General features: G+C 48.2%; 3 protein-coding genes across 3 annotated transcripts in view; 2 read left to right on the top strand and 1 right to left on the bottom strand.

The window, feature by feature from the left end:
- XPO5 (exportin 5) overlaps positions 1-3,350 on the top strand; it is a 29,515-nt gene extending 26,165 nt beyond the window's left edge. The window contains exons 28-33 of the mRNA XM_054392929.1: positions 13-75; positions 555-637; positions 1,399-1,506; positions 1,685-1,822; positions 1,979-2,143; positions 2,565-3,350. Of these exons, the coding sequence (XP_054248904.1) occupies positions 13-75; positions 555-637; positions 1,399-1,506; positions 1,685-1,822; positions 1,979-2,143; positions 2,565-2,705 (698 nt within the window). The 3' untranslated portion in view covers positions 2,706-3,350. The remainder of the gene's footprint in view (positions 1-12; positions 76-554; positions 638-1,398; positions 1,507-1,684; positions 1,823-1,978; positions 2,144-2,564) is intronic.
- Positions 3,351-6,791: 3,441 nt separating this feature from the next.
- On the bottom strand, positions 6,792-10,057 carry POLR1C (RNA polymerase I and III subunit C). The gene is made up of 9 exons (XM_054396127.1): positions 9,989-10,057; positions 9,832-9,903; positions 9,644-9,751; positions 8,948-9,080; positions 8,710-8,829; positions 8,351-8,503; positions 8,020-8,169; positions 7,399-7,515; positions 6,792-7,078 (listed from the first exon to the last, which is right to left on the bottom strand). The coding sequence occupies exons 1-9, from the start codon at positions 10,055-10,057 to the stop codon at positions 6,960-6,962; spliced, it is 1,041 nt and encodes a 346-aa protein (XP_054252102.1). The 3' UTR covers positions 6,792-6,959.
- A 353-nt stretch (positions 10,058-10,410) lies between these two features.
- YIPF3 (Yip1 domain family member 3) lies at positions 10,411-15,672 on the top strand. The gene is made up of 9 exons (XM_054393271.1): positions 10,411-10,491; positions 10,569-10,775; positions 10,858-10,964; positions 11,601-11,646; positions 12,025-12,117; positions 12,459-12,590; positions 13,098-13,211; positions 13,659-13,782; positions 15,131-15,672. Exons 1-9 carry the CDS (start codon positions 10,411-10,413, stop codon positions 15,250-15,252), a joined length of 1,026 nt encoding a protein of 341 aa, XP_054249246.1. The 3' UTR covers positions 15,253-15,672.
- Positions 15,673-17,042: the final 1,370 nt, after the last annotated feature.

Genomic DNA, 17,042 nt, shown 5'->3' with positions numbered 1-17,042 from the left:
CTGTTTTTGCAGCTGTCTGCTGTGTTTCTAAGAAAGGTGTTGAGCATAACACTACTGCTGCTGTAGATGGAGATGGTGAGTAAATGTCTACCTTTGCCTTTCTTGCCCTTTGTATATACCAGGACTTTTCCCATTTCTTCATATTATTGAGGGAGAAGCTGGCCTGTTTCTGGAAGTTCCATGTGACAGTTATAGGTTTGATAAGAAGCCTGCAGCTCTGTCCTGCCCAGTGTGTCTGGAGGTCACAGAAAAAAATGGTCTATCCTAGGAGTAAATGTGCTGTAGGGTTCAAAAATTGGAGCACCTCATTCTTAAGGTACCAAAAAGAGAGTTGAGAAGAAGGGGATGTACCTGGTCTTCTTGAGAGCTGGTGGTAGCTAGTTGGGTGCCCTTCCTGCCCCACAAAGGGTGGGTGCTTTCTGCTTGGAGAAAGATGTTCTGGCAAGATGTGCCAGCATACTGATTCTGTGTGCTGGCTCCTGGCTTAGTTCTTGTTGCATCTCCCTCAGTCCTCAGGAAGCTATGTTCAGTGTTGCCTTTGCTCTGCACTACAGATGATGAGGCAATGGCCACGGAGGTGACTCCCCCTGCCAGCGCAGAGCTCACTGAGCTTGGCAAGTGTCTAATGAACCAAGAGGTAAGAGCGCATGCTCCGATTCCACCATCTTTTCTCTGTACTATTTGTCACACTTGCTGTGGTGCAGCTAGGTGGTGCTACAGATATCTAGGCTGCTGGAACACTCCCCAGTGTGAGAATCTTCTCTTGGGAACATACATGGTTTTTAAGAGCCTTGTTAATGGTTGCAGAAGCCACAAAGCAAACGGGGGTTGGGATCCAGTATAACATGCATCTACAGAGTTAAAGGTTTTTTGCAGACAAGGCCCTGGGCACTCATCCCCAGAATGCTCTCTGGCCCTGTCTTCATCCAGGGCACCAGCTTTCAAGAGGAAGATCTTCACCCAGCAGCTCTTTTTTCTTCTGTGAAATCTGCGAGAGCTGGTGCCCAAGCAACAGCGTTAATACAACCCACTGTGCAGACCAGCTTCATCCTGATACCTTTGTACTCCTCCTCCCATGAATGCCACAGAAGCTCTTGCTAAAGCCTTGGCAGTGATGTGAGAATAGCAGCTGATGGGAATTTCATGGGTCCTCCAGGGCCTTTCCAGGCGAGGTGAAGGGAGCAGGTTTGGTAGACATTGGTTCATCGTGGCTGTGATAGTGCACACTGCGTGCATTTGAGCACCCTCAGCTGGAGCAGCAGCACACAGGATTCTTAGAAGATAACCCTGAGAAGCTCCTGCAGAATCCTTGGATTGCTTCTTGGCTCTCTTCAGGTTTGAACCCTGCAGGTGGCAAATAGTTCCTCCAATTAGTTTCCTTCTCTGACTCCTTTTCAGGATGTGTGTACTGCGCTGCTGATCACTGCCTATGCATCCCTCTCCTGGAAGGACACCTTGTCCTGCCAAAGAACCACAACACAGCTTTGCTGGCCGCTGCTCAAACAGGTACCTCTGGGAGGAAGAAGGGTTTAGTTCCGGAATGGCTATGAAGGGAAGCTCAGAATGTAGTGAGAAGTGCATGGCTACTTCACTCCTGGGCACCTTGTCCCTAGGGAAGACCAAGCTGTTGCAGATACTCATGTATCAATATCCTGCTTTCATGCTGACAGTGCCTCTTTCCCAGGTGCTTCCAGGAAACCTTCTGCCCGATGCCGTGTCCTGGTTTTTCACAAGTGTGCTGAAGGGCTTACAGATACATGGGCAGCACGATGGCTGCATGGCAGCTCTTGTCCACCTGGCGTTCCAGATCTACGAGGCCTTGGTGAGAAATTCTCTTTAACCAGATGCGAGGTTGGCCGGGGAGCATTGAAAAACTAATCCCATGCTTGCTTGGGTAGGGGCAGAAGAACCAGTGGCTCCCTAAGCTGCGCAGAATGGTTCTGTGGCAGAACTGTGTTAACCAAACTCCTCCCTGCAGCGCCCTCGCTACACTGAGCTGAAGGCTGTGATGGAGCAGATCCCAGATATCCCGAGGGACTCTTTGGAACAGTTTGATTCAAAGCTTCTTAATCCAGCGTTGCAGAAGGTGGCAGATAAGCGCCGGAAGGATCATTTCAAGCGCCTCATTGCAGGTTGCATTGGGGTAAGTGACAGCCTGGCAGAAAATTGACCTGTTTCGATTTCATGCCTGTACCCTGCAGAAGTGACAAGGTGGCCAGCCTGCCTGCCTTTCCCCAACACCCCACATGCCAGCCAGGAGACTGTTGTAACATACTCTCCTTGTTGGGGATCACAGCACAGACTGAGCAGCCCCTGCAGCAGCAACTTCTTACTTTGTACAAGGGGAACAGAGTTAAAATGTTTGAACGAATCTGCTAGATGGAGGCTAGGTTTTTGTGAGTATGGTAGCACTGGAGCTTGGTGGCATTCAATTAGAAGCTGGGGAGCTAGAAGGACCAGGCCTGAAATTCCTCAGAATGCAAGCATTGGTCTCTGCAAGCAGGCTGCACCTAAGCTGAGTGGGGTATGAAGGTTGTAACAACTGATGCCTGTCTCCTCTGCAGAAGCCTCTCGCAGAGCAGTTCCGCAAGGAGGTTCATATCCGGAACCTCCCATCTCTCTTCAAAAAGGTGAAGCCATCACTGGAGACCGATGTGCTACAAAATGAGGATGGAGAAGGCCTCACTGCACTCTTCGAGGCCTGAACCTGGGATGCTGCAGTCATCTCCTCCCCTATCTTAAATTTTGTCTCTTCTCATAGTAAGCACATTAGATTCTCCTTGTCATCACCTCCACAAGCATTTTTCTGAATAAAGCCCCTTACAGGTCTTGTCCTGTTCTCCTCCCTATGCTGGGACGGGGCCTATGGTGGCATTTGAACCAGTCTACTAAGCTTCCCCTGATTCCTTCCCCTTCCCTCTATTGGATGCGTATCTTTAGACCTCTGCTTCTCTGCAAGGTGGGAGCTGAGCCCATAGACTCCATTCGGTAAAGCCTGGTCATCCTGTAGCATTGGGTCATTCTTGTTCCACCTCTTCATCCTTTGGGGTTTAAGATTAATGTTAAAGGCAGAGTAGTACAACACATGAAAAGTGGCTGCCCTAATCTTCCCCTGGGTGCTAGTAGCCAGGCTTTGTAGGGGATACATAAGCCACTTGGGCCATGCCTGGCAACACTTGTCCCTAACAGACTGGTATTCTGATGAATCTGTTTCCCTCCAGCATGCTAAGCCTTGGGCTGAGGGCTGTGTGCCAAGAAGCCTAGCAGTGCTCTAGGATCTCACTTGAGATCAGCCTTTCTAAGGTGCAGCTGCTCTCTAGAAAGAGGCAGACACTATCATATATATATATATATATATATATGTGTGATCATATGATCATACAGCTTGTTCTACCCAGAGCCAGATGGAAGGCTTCTACTTTGTGCCAGCCTTTCTTGGACATCCTCAGGGGGAGCAGGACATTTTTTTTTTTTTTTAATGATTATTTTTTTCTTTTTACCATCCCTGCCTGTAGACTAGAACATGGCCAGTGCAGGGCACACAAAATCTGGACCAATATCTGAGGCACCTGCAAACCAAAAGGGATCTCCTCACCCTGTTACTGTGGAGATGACAGTAGCCTGTGTCTTTATCCAGTCCGGTATTTCTCTGAGAATTGCATGGTGGAACAGGAGGGATGGGGTTTAAACTGCAGTTTACAGGGGGCACTAGGTCAGAAACTGGTTTTCAGATGAGGTGGAACTCTTAATCAAGCCACTCCAGTCTGCAAAGCTGGCTCTTCTTCCATGACAAATGGTTCATTTGATCTATCCCAGCGTTAGCACAGGAGCTGGGAGGGTCTGTCCAGAGCTAGCTGGCACTTTTGCCATGCAGGAGACGGAACAAGTAATAAACTCTATCAGACAGAGAAGGTGGTCCACTTGGACAGACTGGACAGAAAAGCTGGGGTTAGGAGGGGAGAGACAGCAGAAAAGGAGAGCAGGCTTTAGAAATTTATTCACCCTCCTGCCCCTGCTGTTCCACCAGCACCCTCCACTTTCCTCCTGGCCTCACACTTTTCTAACCTCTGAGCTAACATGGCTCCTGGCTTTAGCAAAGGCTGGGTGTATTTATTGTGTTGTGATATTTTTAACATTCTGTGACTTCATGCTAGACACAAGGGGGTTTTTTTAAATGGGTTTTAGAACCTTTTTTCTAGGAATGTTTAAATCTGAAGCTGTCTCTGAACTGGTTGTGTTACACCTCTGAATGTCAGTAAAGCTATTTCATACATGTAGTGTCATGTTTCATTTTTGTAATTTTATGTTTCAGTAAGATATGAAGCCTTGGCCCTACCTAGACTGGCCTCCTAAGCAGCACCCCTTATTCTAGCTACCAAAAAGGGAGCACCTTTGCTAGTAGTCAACACACGTTATGAAGGAGGGGATGAGAACCATTCCAGGCTACATAATTAAAGTAGAAAGCAAAGGAAAAAATGTGGGTTTAAGTATTTATATGTCACTTGCATTTAGTTTATATCAATTCCACAAGAGCCACTAGCTTCCAGTTTACAACTTGAAGGGTACACATTCCCAAAGCAAAAACCCTTTGGCATGGCTATTCCAGAGTAGGTTCCTTAAGCAGTTATGGAAATGGGCACAGCAACAGAACAGAATGGTGTATATGCTACTAAAGTAGCCTGCTGTAGTTTAGCCCAACTCTCTCACACCAAGGTTTTCAGTAAGGCAGGAAAATGATTTAGCTGTTGCCTTTGGTCTGTCCCTCCCCTGATGAAGGTTACACCAAAGTTCTAGCTTGCAACAAAAGCCCTCAGGGGTGGTCCTGAGAAACATCAGTGTAAATTTTTGGTACAAAAGGTTTCTCCAAGGCCACAAGCTGTAATCCAGCTCAGCTTCAGTGTAAACTGAAAGGATAGAGCTAGAAAACTGTTTTTCAAATGGGATTGCTTAAATGGTATCTGTTAGGAACTAGCCACAGTTAAAATGGATTAGAATGTTTCTATCCTTATGTTGGCACTGGGACTGGCACCACATTGTCCTCATAAATGTTAGGTACCACACAGCTGTCTTGAATTTCAGGCAAGCAAACTAGCCTGAGGAGGTGTTAGAAGATCTAAACCGGGAGGTAGAGACTACAGGTCTTAGGCCTAGCTCTTGAGTTCCCAACAGTCCCTTCTAAGGATAAGTGGATAAATGAGACCCTGTAGGATGGGTTTAGCAGCCAAGGTCCCCTGCAAGCCACCTACTGAAAGAAGATAAAGTGTGAGAGTCAGCAAGCACAGCTGTGAAACACTTAACAGTTCCCAGAACAGCCCTGACCAGGATGCAGCCAGTTTCCATAGCAACCAGTTACCAGCTGTCTTCTAAAAAAACAGGGCATGGATCTGTAACACAAGATAGTGACATTGGGACAGGGTGAGACTGTAGTCAGGATGCCACATGTACCTCTTCCCCTGTAGCATATCTACCCTAAGACCTTTAAGAATGTTTATAATACAATTAACTATATTCCAGTGAAACAGGTAAAGTATGATTTGCTAAATTCCAGCACTGTAGTGAGAACTGACAAGTAACTGGGCCATACTAATACTCCCAGCCATTCTCTGAAGTTCCAAGCTCTTCCTCAGCTTCTCAAGACAGATTTTTCACAAGCTAGAACCCACCTGCTATGACTTAACTGTAGTGCTCACCACTGAGACTAACTTTTAAGTTCTCCTAGGCTTCCCTAGCGGGGAGGACACAGGCTTTTGACTGGCACTTGCCTTCCATCATCCTGTTCTGCTTCAACATTAGCCCAGAGAATATTCAGTTACTGAAAGGGAGAAGAGAGTAATCAAATCTAATACCTAGGAAGATGTGCCTTACCTTGAAATATTTAAAAAGGGACAGTCAGTCCTTAAAGAGCATGTTTTTAAGCTCTATCTTTGCACAGAAAAGCCTGGTACTGTATCACAGCATTACTTGGTCTGGAAGGGACCATCAAACCCCCTTGCTGTGGGCTGGGACATCTTTCACTTCCAGGGATGGGCCATCCACAACTTCTCTGAACAACTTAGAGCATCTCATCACCATTCTTGTAAAAAAATCGTCTTATGTCCAATTTAGATGGTATATACTTTTTTATTCACCTTCTTCCCCAAAAAAGTGCCAATGACTAACGGCATCAGGGCATTTTGCATGCTCTATTGGATATGTGAGGGTTCCAATAAGCATGCCACAGGAACAGGAGTAAGATGAAACCTGCAAGGCACACACTGCAGCATGCTGCAAGAAATGACCAGTGCACTTTGGCACCCTTTTTCTGACAGCCAGCCATCACTGAAGATAAGTCTTCCAGTTTAAACCCATTGCCTCTAGTCCAGCCGCTACAGGCCCTGGTAAAAATTCTTTCTCCATACCACTTTCATATACTGAAAGACCACCAGATGGTCTCCTTGAAGCCTTCTCCACACTGAACAACCCTGACTCAGCCTTTCTTCACAGGAGAGGTGTCTCAACCCTCTGACAGTATAGCTTTTTATCTACTCCAGAGCTGGTTTGAGACACTTTCCAAACAGTCCTGCGCCGGTGCTGACTTGTTAGATCTGACTGCTGGGCTGCAAAGTGCATCATTATGCTGCCATACCAGTCCTTCTCATACTGCATTCAATCTACAATAAATGCTATTACTCGTCTTGACCTGCTGCCACTTCTTCTCTGTGTATTATGGTCTCAATTGTGAACAGCACAGAATGAGACAGCTATGTAATAAAATGACCTTTCAGAATGAGCTGTAAAGAAAAGCCTTTATTTTAGTGCATCTCCTCACTGAAAACAACAGAAAACAAATTCAAAGAGATGGTCCTACGACAAGCCCGGCTCAAACCTCTTGCCTATGCAAGAGGCATTGCCCCTGCAGGCAGGTGTAGGAAGTCCAGAACAGTGCAGGGATATGTTTCCCAGTTACAACCATAGCCTAGTTACTCCATAGGCACAGAGTCCACCTCATTCAGGAAGCGCTGACACTTTCCCATCAAGATCTTGATGGCTTCGCTCACCAGCACATCTGGAGGCAAGATGCCAGTCGACTCCACTGAAACTGCACAGAGACACAAGTCAGCACAGCCACTAGGCAGCTTCAGCCTGCACCTGGCTCCACGATTTCTGTCCCTTGTCTTTCTTACACCACACTTTTCCCAAGCCAGATCTCCACAGCCAGAGTGCTACATTTGCCAGCAAGAAGCACAAACACATTGAATCCCAAAGCAACACCAAACCACAGCCTTGGTTGTTATTCACTGGAACATGAACGCTGATGATGGGGAATGGGGAGAGGCAGAGACCCAGCTGTACATGCTGGCCAGTCTCTGGCTCTTGGCACAAACCACCGCAGGGCTCTATGCTCTGTGGGGCACTTACAGATATAATGGTTTCGTACTCTTGCCAGGCGCACAAGGTTTTTTAGACCCTCATGACGGAAAACTTCTCTGCTGAATGTGTCCAAGCGTGCATTGGCTACTCTTGCCACCTTTTTTCCTAAAGGGGAAAAGATTAAACAAAGTGGACACCTACAGCAGATGGGTGCTTTTTGCAGGTGATCACACCCTTCACTCCCCACCACCCCAGGGCAGTGAAGCCACCAATATAAAGAAGTAGCACAGCTCCAACATGAAACCCATGACAGAACTAGTCTTCTTGAACACAAAGCATGTATGTACCCCTGAGCAAAACACAAGAAGTCTTCTTCATGCTTAGCTGCTGGAAAAGAGCAAGCTCACGACCCAGTCTCACAGACAACTGAACAGCACCGGAAGCTGCAGTCAGAAGCTGTGTAGCTCTGCAGACAGGCACCCCAGTGCCTCACATGTCAGGGAGATCCTGAGCTCATCACCCAATGCACCTGCATGTGACAGCCACTCATCCAAAAAAACAGGCTCAGTATAGCACGAACATTGCTGATTGTCAAGTAAATATAACAGTTCTGTCTCTGAAAGATTTGGTTCTGCTAAGTGTAAGGCACTTGGAACAGAATAAAAGTACCCTTGATATGCTGGATCTCAATGACTCCAGGGGAAAAGCAGTTCTGCAACTTCTCAGCTGCCTCATCCTCAACAGGCTGCAGGAGAGTAATGTCAGGAAGCAGTCGATAACTAGCTGTGGCCACAGGAGAAAACTTGGCATGATCTTTACCTGCATGAAGAGTTAAAGTCAAGGATGAGAACAGGCCTCAGAGAACAAGAGTGCAAGGATGCTGGGACCCAAAGTTCCAGGGAGAAAGCCAGTACTCCACCCCTTCCAGAGTGTGCCCTGGTCCAAGCACTCACACTCCTCCTCTTCCCATTGCCCCAAGTCACCTATACCCATAACTCACCTATACCCTTGACACAGTGCATAAGCACATCTATTTCCTGGCCAGGTCGCAGCAGTGCAATGAGGATGTCATCGTGAACAGGTCGGAAGTCAGCATCTGGAAAGAGGTCTGTCTGGTTCCCCAAGGGCATCCATGTCATATGCTTGCTGTATACTGCAAAGAGAAGCCACCGACATCAGCCAGCTGCTATCTCAAAACAGGCTGCTGACCTATATAGGACAGGAAATGTTAAAAAGTACTTTTAGCAAAATGAGGGAAGCAGCTCTCTCTGCTCATGGGCATGAGAGAACAGACCAAATCCGGTCTCTCAAGACCAAAAAAGGGAAAAAAATAGCACCTCTTTTTAGGACAGATCTCACCTTTGTGATTGAAATACAGTTCATTAGGATCAGATGATTCCTTGGCTGCCTGAGGGTTTCGGCTGCATTTTATTTTCAGCTGGAACTGCAGAGTATCAATTTCTGTGCCTTCTTCATCTCCTGGGAAGGGGAGAACAGCATGAGCCTCTATGGAATCACACTTCTGCTCAGTTATGTGACCCTGATTTTCTGCTTTAAGGGAAACATTCAATATTTCTATTTAATCCAAGACTTTCACCTTGGTTTCTATATTCGAAGAGTCGAGGGTCAGCTCGAATAGGGATGAGGCCCAAACGATGAGCCAGAATTTCATCCTGTACAATGGATGTATTGTTGTACACAAAGACTTTCTCTACAGCCATCGTTGGCACCTTGGGGAGATGAGAAATCAAGTCAGCATGAGATGGAGAAATCAAATCAGCATGAGATGACAGCTGAACTACATGCCAACAGCCTATCCAGCTAGTGTCCCTTCTCTCCCATAAATAATTTACCTGCTGACTACCTTCAGTGGTATTTCTGCCGAGCCAAGCTACACAATATACCCTTACACTCAATACACTCCCTTCACCTTTTTGGGGTTTGGTTGGTGGGGGTTTCTTGGGTTTGGGGTTTTTTTTGTTGGGTGGGTTTTAAAGAAATCATCTCAAAAGGTGAAGGGCAGGTTGATTCATTGACACTACCAACAGCACCCTTGACAAGCACTATGGTTCATGCTGTTAAGGCCTTATCTTTCTTTAGGTACACGTGCAGAACGAATTTACACTTCTCTGTCGGACCCAGAAACCGTCTATAAGGACTGACATAAGGCAGGACCCTCCTCTCTCTCCTCGCCGCCACGCCCCTCCTCGCTTCTAGGCCAGCACCCCCAGCCCTTTCCCGCCGCTCTCGGTACCGTTCCGACGAGCCTCGGTCCCTGTCCCCGCAGACCCACCTCGGCGAGCAGGATTCGGCGGAAGGCGTTGGCGATGGCGGCGTCGATGCCCACCATGTCGAACTCCAGCACGCCCTCCTCCTCGCGGATTATGTCCACGCGGAAAGCCTGCGGAGGCCACGCGCCGCGGGTCACGCTAGGCGCTGGACCGGTCCCGCCCCCCGCAGCCGCCGGCGGCCCTCACCCACCTCCTCGAAGCGCCGCTGGTCCCAGGCGTCCTCATAGCCGGGGTAGTTGCCGGGGAAATCGGTGGTGTGGACCTGCGAGGAGGCAGAGAAGACGGGTCGTGAGGGCAGCTGGGAGACGGACGCATCCCGCCGTCCCGTTCCGCCGCGCCCCACTCACGTTGCGGACTCCAAACTCGCTCAACACCACGCGGTCCCGCATCTCGTCCGTGCCCGTCTTGGCAGCCATGGCCACGGCTAGCGTGGGGCAGGGGAGGGTAGCGCTTCCTGACACGTGACGACCCTATGCCCGCCCACGCGTGGCATCCGCACTCTCCCACCGGCCGACCCAGGGTCTCTGCAGTAGCGCATCCTCCTGCAGTCCTGCCAACACCCCTGGTTCCACCACTCCCCGTGTCTTGCCGTTCCTCAATTCAGGGGCGACCTCCTCCCTGCCGCCACACACAAGATGGCGCTGGCGACCGCCCTTGCATGGGCTCGCGAGAGCGCGGGGACGGCCTCCTCTACCGTCACGTCACATCCGGGTGTTCCGCTTGGTGGCGGCTGGCAGAAGCCAGCGCGGCGCGGGCAGGGCCTTGCACTATGTCCGCGCCGGGCGCGGCGGGGGGCAGCGGCAGGAGTGGCACCGCGGCCGACTGGGGTGGTTTCGAGGACAGTATGCAGGTGGGGCCAGGTCGGAGGTGGCGGTGGTGTTATGGTGCCAAGTCGAGCGGGTACTGACGCTGTCTACCCTGGAGCAGGGTGGCGGCTCCGCCGTCATCGACATGGAGAACATGGACGACACGTCGGGCTCCAGCTTCGAGGACATGGGGGAGATGCACCAGCGCATGAAGGAGGAGGAAGAGGAGGAGGCGGAGGGCGATGCAGGGGCAGCAGAGGAGGAAGACGGCGAGTTCCTGGGCATGAAGGGACTGCGAGGGCAGCTGGGCCGGCAGGTGGCTGACCAGGCGAGTACAGCTCCCTGCCGCCTCCAGCCTCGGAGGGTTCCGCGTGCTCTCCTGCCCACTGCCAGCTCCCTTCTCTCTGCAGATGTGGCAGGTGGGGAAGAGGCAAGCCTCTAGGGCTTTCAGCCTTTACGCCAACATCGACATCCTCCGGCCCTACTTCGATGTGGAGCCCATCCAAGTGCGAGCCAGGTGGGCAGGGCTTGATCTGGGCCTTCTGCACTGGGGAGGGCACAAGAGGGCTGCAGCAGCTTCTTGCCAGAGAGAGGCTGTCCTTCTCCCTTAAGTCAGCAAGCTGGGATCAGCTGACAGCCTTGCAGGAAGGCTCAGGTCTGGTGAAACACACTGTGCTTCATCCTGCTCTCCTTCATGAGCTCCCCCAGTTGGGCTGGCAGCCCTGTAGCCTGTCATCCAGCATTGCTGATAGGGGCAGGCAAAAGAGCTTGGCGGGGGGGCGGGTCTTAAGCTTTTTAGTACTCGGCTGCATTATGTGGCTTCTGTTTGGTTTCTAACACGGGTGTGTTGAAAAAGGCAAAGGTTTATGAGGCTGGATGAAGAAATGTGCTTTTCCTTCCTGCCATTCCATCAGTGATCTCATTCCTGAGTGGATCCCTAAACCTTTTCACTGAATCCACCCCAAGCAAAGTAAGGCTTTTCTTCTTTAGTTACTTTATGTGACCCTTTGGAAGGAATCTCTGTCCCCTATGGCCTATGACCACAGCAGAAAACACTAGTTATGGGCATGTGGAATCTTTTACTTCTGAAGCAGTTAACCAACCTGTTGTTCTCCCTTCTTCTGATACCATTCCCTGCTTTGCTCTGATGCAGACTGCTGGAGTCCATGATTCCTGTGAAGATGATTAATTTTCCACAGGTGAGTTCCTTTTTGCTGGATTAGACTCTATGGCTAGTAAGACTCTATGTCTTAATGATATGGACAAAAGTAGTCCTGAACCTGAGCTTGTTAGGTGTTCGTCTCCCTGAAAACGTTGCTCAACTCTTTCATGTGGTTATTCCAAACCTCAATGTGCTACCTTTAGTGCTGGTATAGCTCTAGACCTCTAGACTTCACACATCCCAGGTTCCTCATCACACAACCTATTCTGTCTGGCTCTTATCAGCAGTGGCCTTGCTGTTATTTCTCAGGCAGCTGGGTGATAAACTTCATCCAAGCCACTTCTCCCTTCACTTAGGATGGGAATCCTGCTATTCAGGAGCACTAACCAAACCTTCCCTGATCTGTCTTCTGTAGAAGATCGCAGGCGAGCTGTACGGACCCCTCATGCTGGTTTTCACACTGGTGGCCATACTTTTGCATGGGATGAAAACTTCGGATACCATAATTGTACGCTGAGTCTCAGTGATAAGTTGTGGTTTGGCTGGGCTCTAGATTGCTATAATGACGCTAGAAATGGAGAGGAAATGTCTTCCATGGCTGAATAGCATTTTGCTGAAAAGCATATTGATTTGAGGAAGAACCTGTTCATTTGGGGATGGGAGGAAGGACACGTCAGAAAGTCTTGATGCCATGCTGCTGGGAGGGCTGGGGTGTAGCTCATGTGGCACCTTGAATGCTGCTAGCCAGCTATTTGATAATGCCTAGAAAGGCCCTGGGACTTTCTAAGGTGGAATTCGAGTGCTGGCAGGTCACTTCTTTGATTCCTTACTCTGATGCTGTCTTTACAGAGGGAAGGCACACTGATGGGCACAGCCATTGGCACATGCTTTGGTTACTGGCTGGGTGTCTCCTCTTTCATCTATTTCTTGGCATATCTGTGCAACGCCCAAATCACGATGGTGCAGATGCTATCACTGTTGGTATGTACAGATGGATGCTCCAAGATGCAGGTTAGCTGCACGGTGTTCCAGTAGAAGCTCTTCCCAGCAATGGGAAAAGTCCTTGTAAATCAATCATCCTAGGTAACTGTACTGGAACAACCTGGAAATCCAGAATGCTCTTCTGACCAGCCCCACCCCAGCCACAATGATAGCACGAAGGCAGCTCCTTTGTGCAGGCCTCCTGGTTTACAATCCCTGATCTGAGTGTCTGGTGGTAAAAAAACAGGAGATTCCAATTTATCTGGAATCCAAGGCTCTTTCCCATTTTCCATGTTGCAATCTCAGACATCCCCATGAATCCTTCAGACAGATTGTTTAGGTGTAAGCTGCTGTTAAAATTGTGCTAGTTAACTCTTTGTCATTAAGTAAGTGGTTTATGGAGCTTTGCCTTGGTGAAGCATTGCAGAAATAGGCTGCTCTTGGTCTTGATCAACAGCCCTTTGTGTTGGACTGATGTTTATAACATGGACATTTTTGTTTTGTCAGGGCTATGGTCTTTTTGGACATTGCATCACTCTCTTTGTCACTTACAATATCCACTTCCACTCCCTCTTCTATATCTTCTGGCTGGGTGTTGGTGGACTTTCTACACTACGAATGGTAAGGGACAGGTAGCCTGGGGCCCTTCTCTCCTGGGGACAGAAAAAGGAAGGGAAGTAATGTTTGCTTTCCCTTCCTTGGGCCTTGGCACTTCATCTCACAGCCAGTCAAGCTGCTATGAAGAACTGCCTGATGTTCCTGGGTCATTTGGCCCTTGAGTTACGGAGGTAACGCTTGGATTAATATCTTCACCCATTCTAACAGCTGCAGGAGGTTTACTCCCATACAGCCCTTGCCATCATGAAGAGTCATGTATGAGCATCCTGCATTCTTGGCAAGACTGGGCAATGTTCACCTACATGAAGCAAAGTCATATTACTCTGAATTTATTAGTGCAAAAAAGGCTCTAATACTGGCTCTCACTATTGGGCCCATCCTCCTGTGTGCTCCTGACTGTGCAGTGCCAGAGATTCAGGTGGCAGTCTCTAATCTCCACCTCTCTCCCAGGTTGCTGTGTTGGTGTCACGCACTGTGGGGCATACCCAGCGGCTCATCCTGTGTGGGACCCTTGCTGCTCTGCACATGCTTTTCCTCCTCTACCTGCACTTTGCTTATCACAAGGTGGTAGAAGGTAAGCAAGGGACATATGGAGATACATTATCTTAGATCTGGGGGAAGAGAAGGTGCTTTTTGCACTCCGAGAGAAAAGATGGACAGTTTGGATCAGACCTGAAGGTATCTGTGCCAGTTTCCAACCCAAGAATGAACAGCACTGGCTTTATCAGAGGAAGCTATTGAAGGTAGGGCAGCAGGTAGACATGGGATAGTTTCTGTGCACTGAGTTTTAGTACCTAAGACCTGAGTTGTGAGGCAGGTCTCCTTTATTCTTTCCCCACAAGTGAAGTGTAACAGCACTGACTGTGCTTGCATGCAGATGTTCAGTCTCTTCCTGAATCTTGCTGAAGTCAGGTTGCTTTTCTTTGATCAGGAAGTGGGTCATAAAGTGTTTCTTCCTTCTTTGTATAACACATTTTTTATCTTGTGTTGTACAACACAGCAGTCATTGCTGTTTACCAGGCTATGTATGTTCAGGTCCCCTTTCTGTGTCTCTTTGTTTTCTCCTAACAAAGTCTCAACCTTCTTTTAATTATAAAAAAAAAGGAAAAAAGAAAAAAGTTCCCTACAACTAGAGCATTTCCAGATCCCTAAAAATGCAATTTTGCAAGCCTCTTTATGAGTTTAAGCAGACCTATTATTGATGTTTCAAATAAATCTGCATAATTTGGGGTTATAGCATATAATTACAAATTCTATTAGACTGTTATTTCCTGGATGCATTCTTATGGCAAAGGTTCTGAGCCCTCATCTGCAACTGAAACAGGATAAAATACACTCCAAATAATTTCCTTCAAGGCACTCCAAGACTGACAGTCAGTCTTGAAAGGGTAATTGACAGGACTGGAGGACATTTGCATCAGTATGTGTGTTTCCTGCCAAGCATGGTCTATGTTTTCATTGCAGTAATAAAAGTTCCACACTACACTCCCAGCTGCAGATCCTGATGTGACTCTGCAAGTGTACCTTAGGATGAAAACTAACAGGTGGTCTAAGAGCAGGATCTGCACTGGGATGAGGTAGGAAGAGAATTTTATCAGTCTGGTTTAGCAGAGCAGCATCCCAGGCAGCCTCTGCATTCAGGTCAAATGGCAGGGGACTGGATATGGTACCTTCAAAGTGAAAGGATCTATGTTTCTCTACCCCAAGGACAAGCTGTGATCTCTGGATGGAGGTGTTTATGCTGTTCTGTCTTTGGGACTAGATGTCTCTTCCCATTGACTGCTAGTGCTTCACATGTCCTGGGCCCTGCCACCATCAACCACTACCTGGCCAGAGAGAAAAGCCAGAAGAAACACGCCATCTGCATCTGAACTAATTCTTGCCACTTTCCCTGTTTTTTTTTTTTTTTCTGTTCCCTGCAGGTATCCTGGACACATTAGAAGGACCCAACATGCCACCCTTTCAGAGAGTTGCCCGAGACATTCCAGTTGGTTCCAATGCTGTATTGAACACAACAGCCAAAGCCACTGCATTGACCCTGTAGTTCCACAGACTTGGACTTCACTACTTTTGAGGCTGCATAGGGCTGTAATAACCTGCTGCCTCTTAGGAACAGGACAGAATAGCAAGAAGACTTGGTTTGTTTTCCTGGACCTTTCCTTTGGGTTGTAGTTTTGGGCAGCTGAGTGGACTGCACCTCAGTGACTCAGAAGAACTATGCTTTTCTCCCATTCAGGTCTAGGCTGTCTTGAGTAGAGTTGCCTGTATGTTTAGCTGGGATTTTCCCAGTGCAGTTTCTCCCTTACTTCTCTTTCTGCTTGCTGATGTAATTCCAGGGGTGCCTGCTCTGTTCTTGTCCTGAAGAGGGAAGAATTAAATTGATGTTGGTGCTGAGTGATATCTTACTTGAGTAACAGAAGACCGGTATTGGGTCTTTACACCCTTAGTCCTGTCCTGGACTCAAAGCAGGATTCTTTGCAATTTTCTGCTGTCCTACTTCAAATGGTCTGTGGCACATGGCCCATTGTGGGCACGTTTTCCGTAGCCCAAGAGGCACAAATTTTAATTTCTCTGGAGGTTTTCAGGAACAGCACAGTGCTTAACTATATGCTCTTCCTTGTCATGTTCTAGATTGATCCCTCCCTTTTAACTTAGTCCAAGCTGCTATCTCACCTTGTCCCTTTTCCTGTATATGCCTGAAACGTGTTTGTCCCCCTGTTTTCACAGCACCTTTTGTTCTTACCATCCTTCTGCCCATGTTACTCTGTGGGCAGCAGTTGTGACTCCAGGGACAGCATGTTTTCACATGGCCTTCTGTGGACGTTTGTATTAAGAGGCTGATTCAGCCCACCCACACGCAGCCTGCTCTCATTCTCACAGCCATGGGACTTTCACCTCATTCTGAGCAGGAGCATCGTGCTCCCCCAGACACAGTCTGCTGCATACTGTCAGGCTTTTCAAATTGAGTCTAGACCTTGTTTCTGAGAGACCTCCTGGAGCCTTAAGAGTCCAGCAAACTTTTCTCCAGCTTTTCCATGAAACAAAGGGAGAAATGGGGTAATGTGGAATGGTAAGTTGGCACATTTATCTCTAGCATACTGATGCAAGAAAGCTCCAGTAGGGACAAGGAAAGTAAGCAGTCCAGCCTAGGTTTACTTGCGCTGCAGTAACTCAAAATTGAGTAGTTCAGCTTTCCCTCACTGCTCTAATTAGTACTGGTCCAAGAGTGGAAAGCCGTTAGCTGATAACTGGCTTTTACCTCTTTTCTCCCTGTAGCTCTGGATGATAGGAGGAGAGAAGGCCCCCCTTGAAAAAGTTCACACTTAACACTCAGGCTTAAAAAGAAGCCAAGATGTTTTTCTTTCTTGGTGTACCCACAAGTTAGCTGTGCACAAGACAGACAGCACGGCAAATACGCACTCATCCCTTGCTTATATTAGTGATAGGTTGCAGCTGTAGTGGCATTCAGACTAATGCCAAGATGCAGTGAAAGAGATCAGCTATTGCTGTCAGGCTGGTCATATGCTTCAGTTAAAAATGTGACCAGACAAGACCTGAGCGTTTTCAGTCCCAGTCCTATTTTCCACTGTTTGCTTTCTCCTGAGTTCGTAATTTGTTCCCCTTCCAAGAGCAAAAAAGCTCATCTGCTAACAAGTACACAAGAAACCTGCTCTCGTTCTCTTCCTACACCCCTTGAGAAACTTACTTTGTTTGAAGAACACCACTCAGAGCAAGTTACTTGGGGGAATTAAATTCGTTAATTTGGGCTAGCAGTCTCCACATCTTTTTGACCAGTTGAACCACTTTAAGCTCCTAGAATGTCTTTCAAACTTG

The sequence above is a fragment of the Indicator indicator genome, chromosome 2 (assembly GCF_027791375.1).
Source record: "Indicator indicator isolate 239-I01 chromosome 2, UM_Iind_1.1, whole genome shotgun sequence".
NCBI lineage: Eukaryota > Metazoa > Chordata > Aves > Piciformes > Indicatoridae > Indicator > Indicator indicator.
The sequence above is the reverse complement of the archived record's forward strand: the minus strand, read 5'-3'. Positions and strand labels throughout refer to the sequence as shown.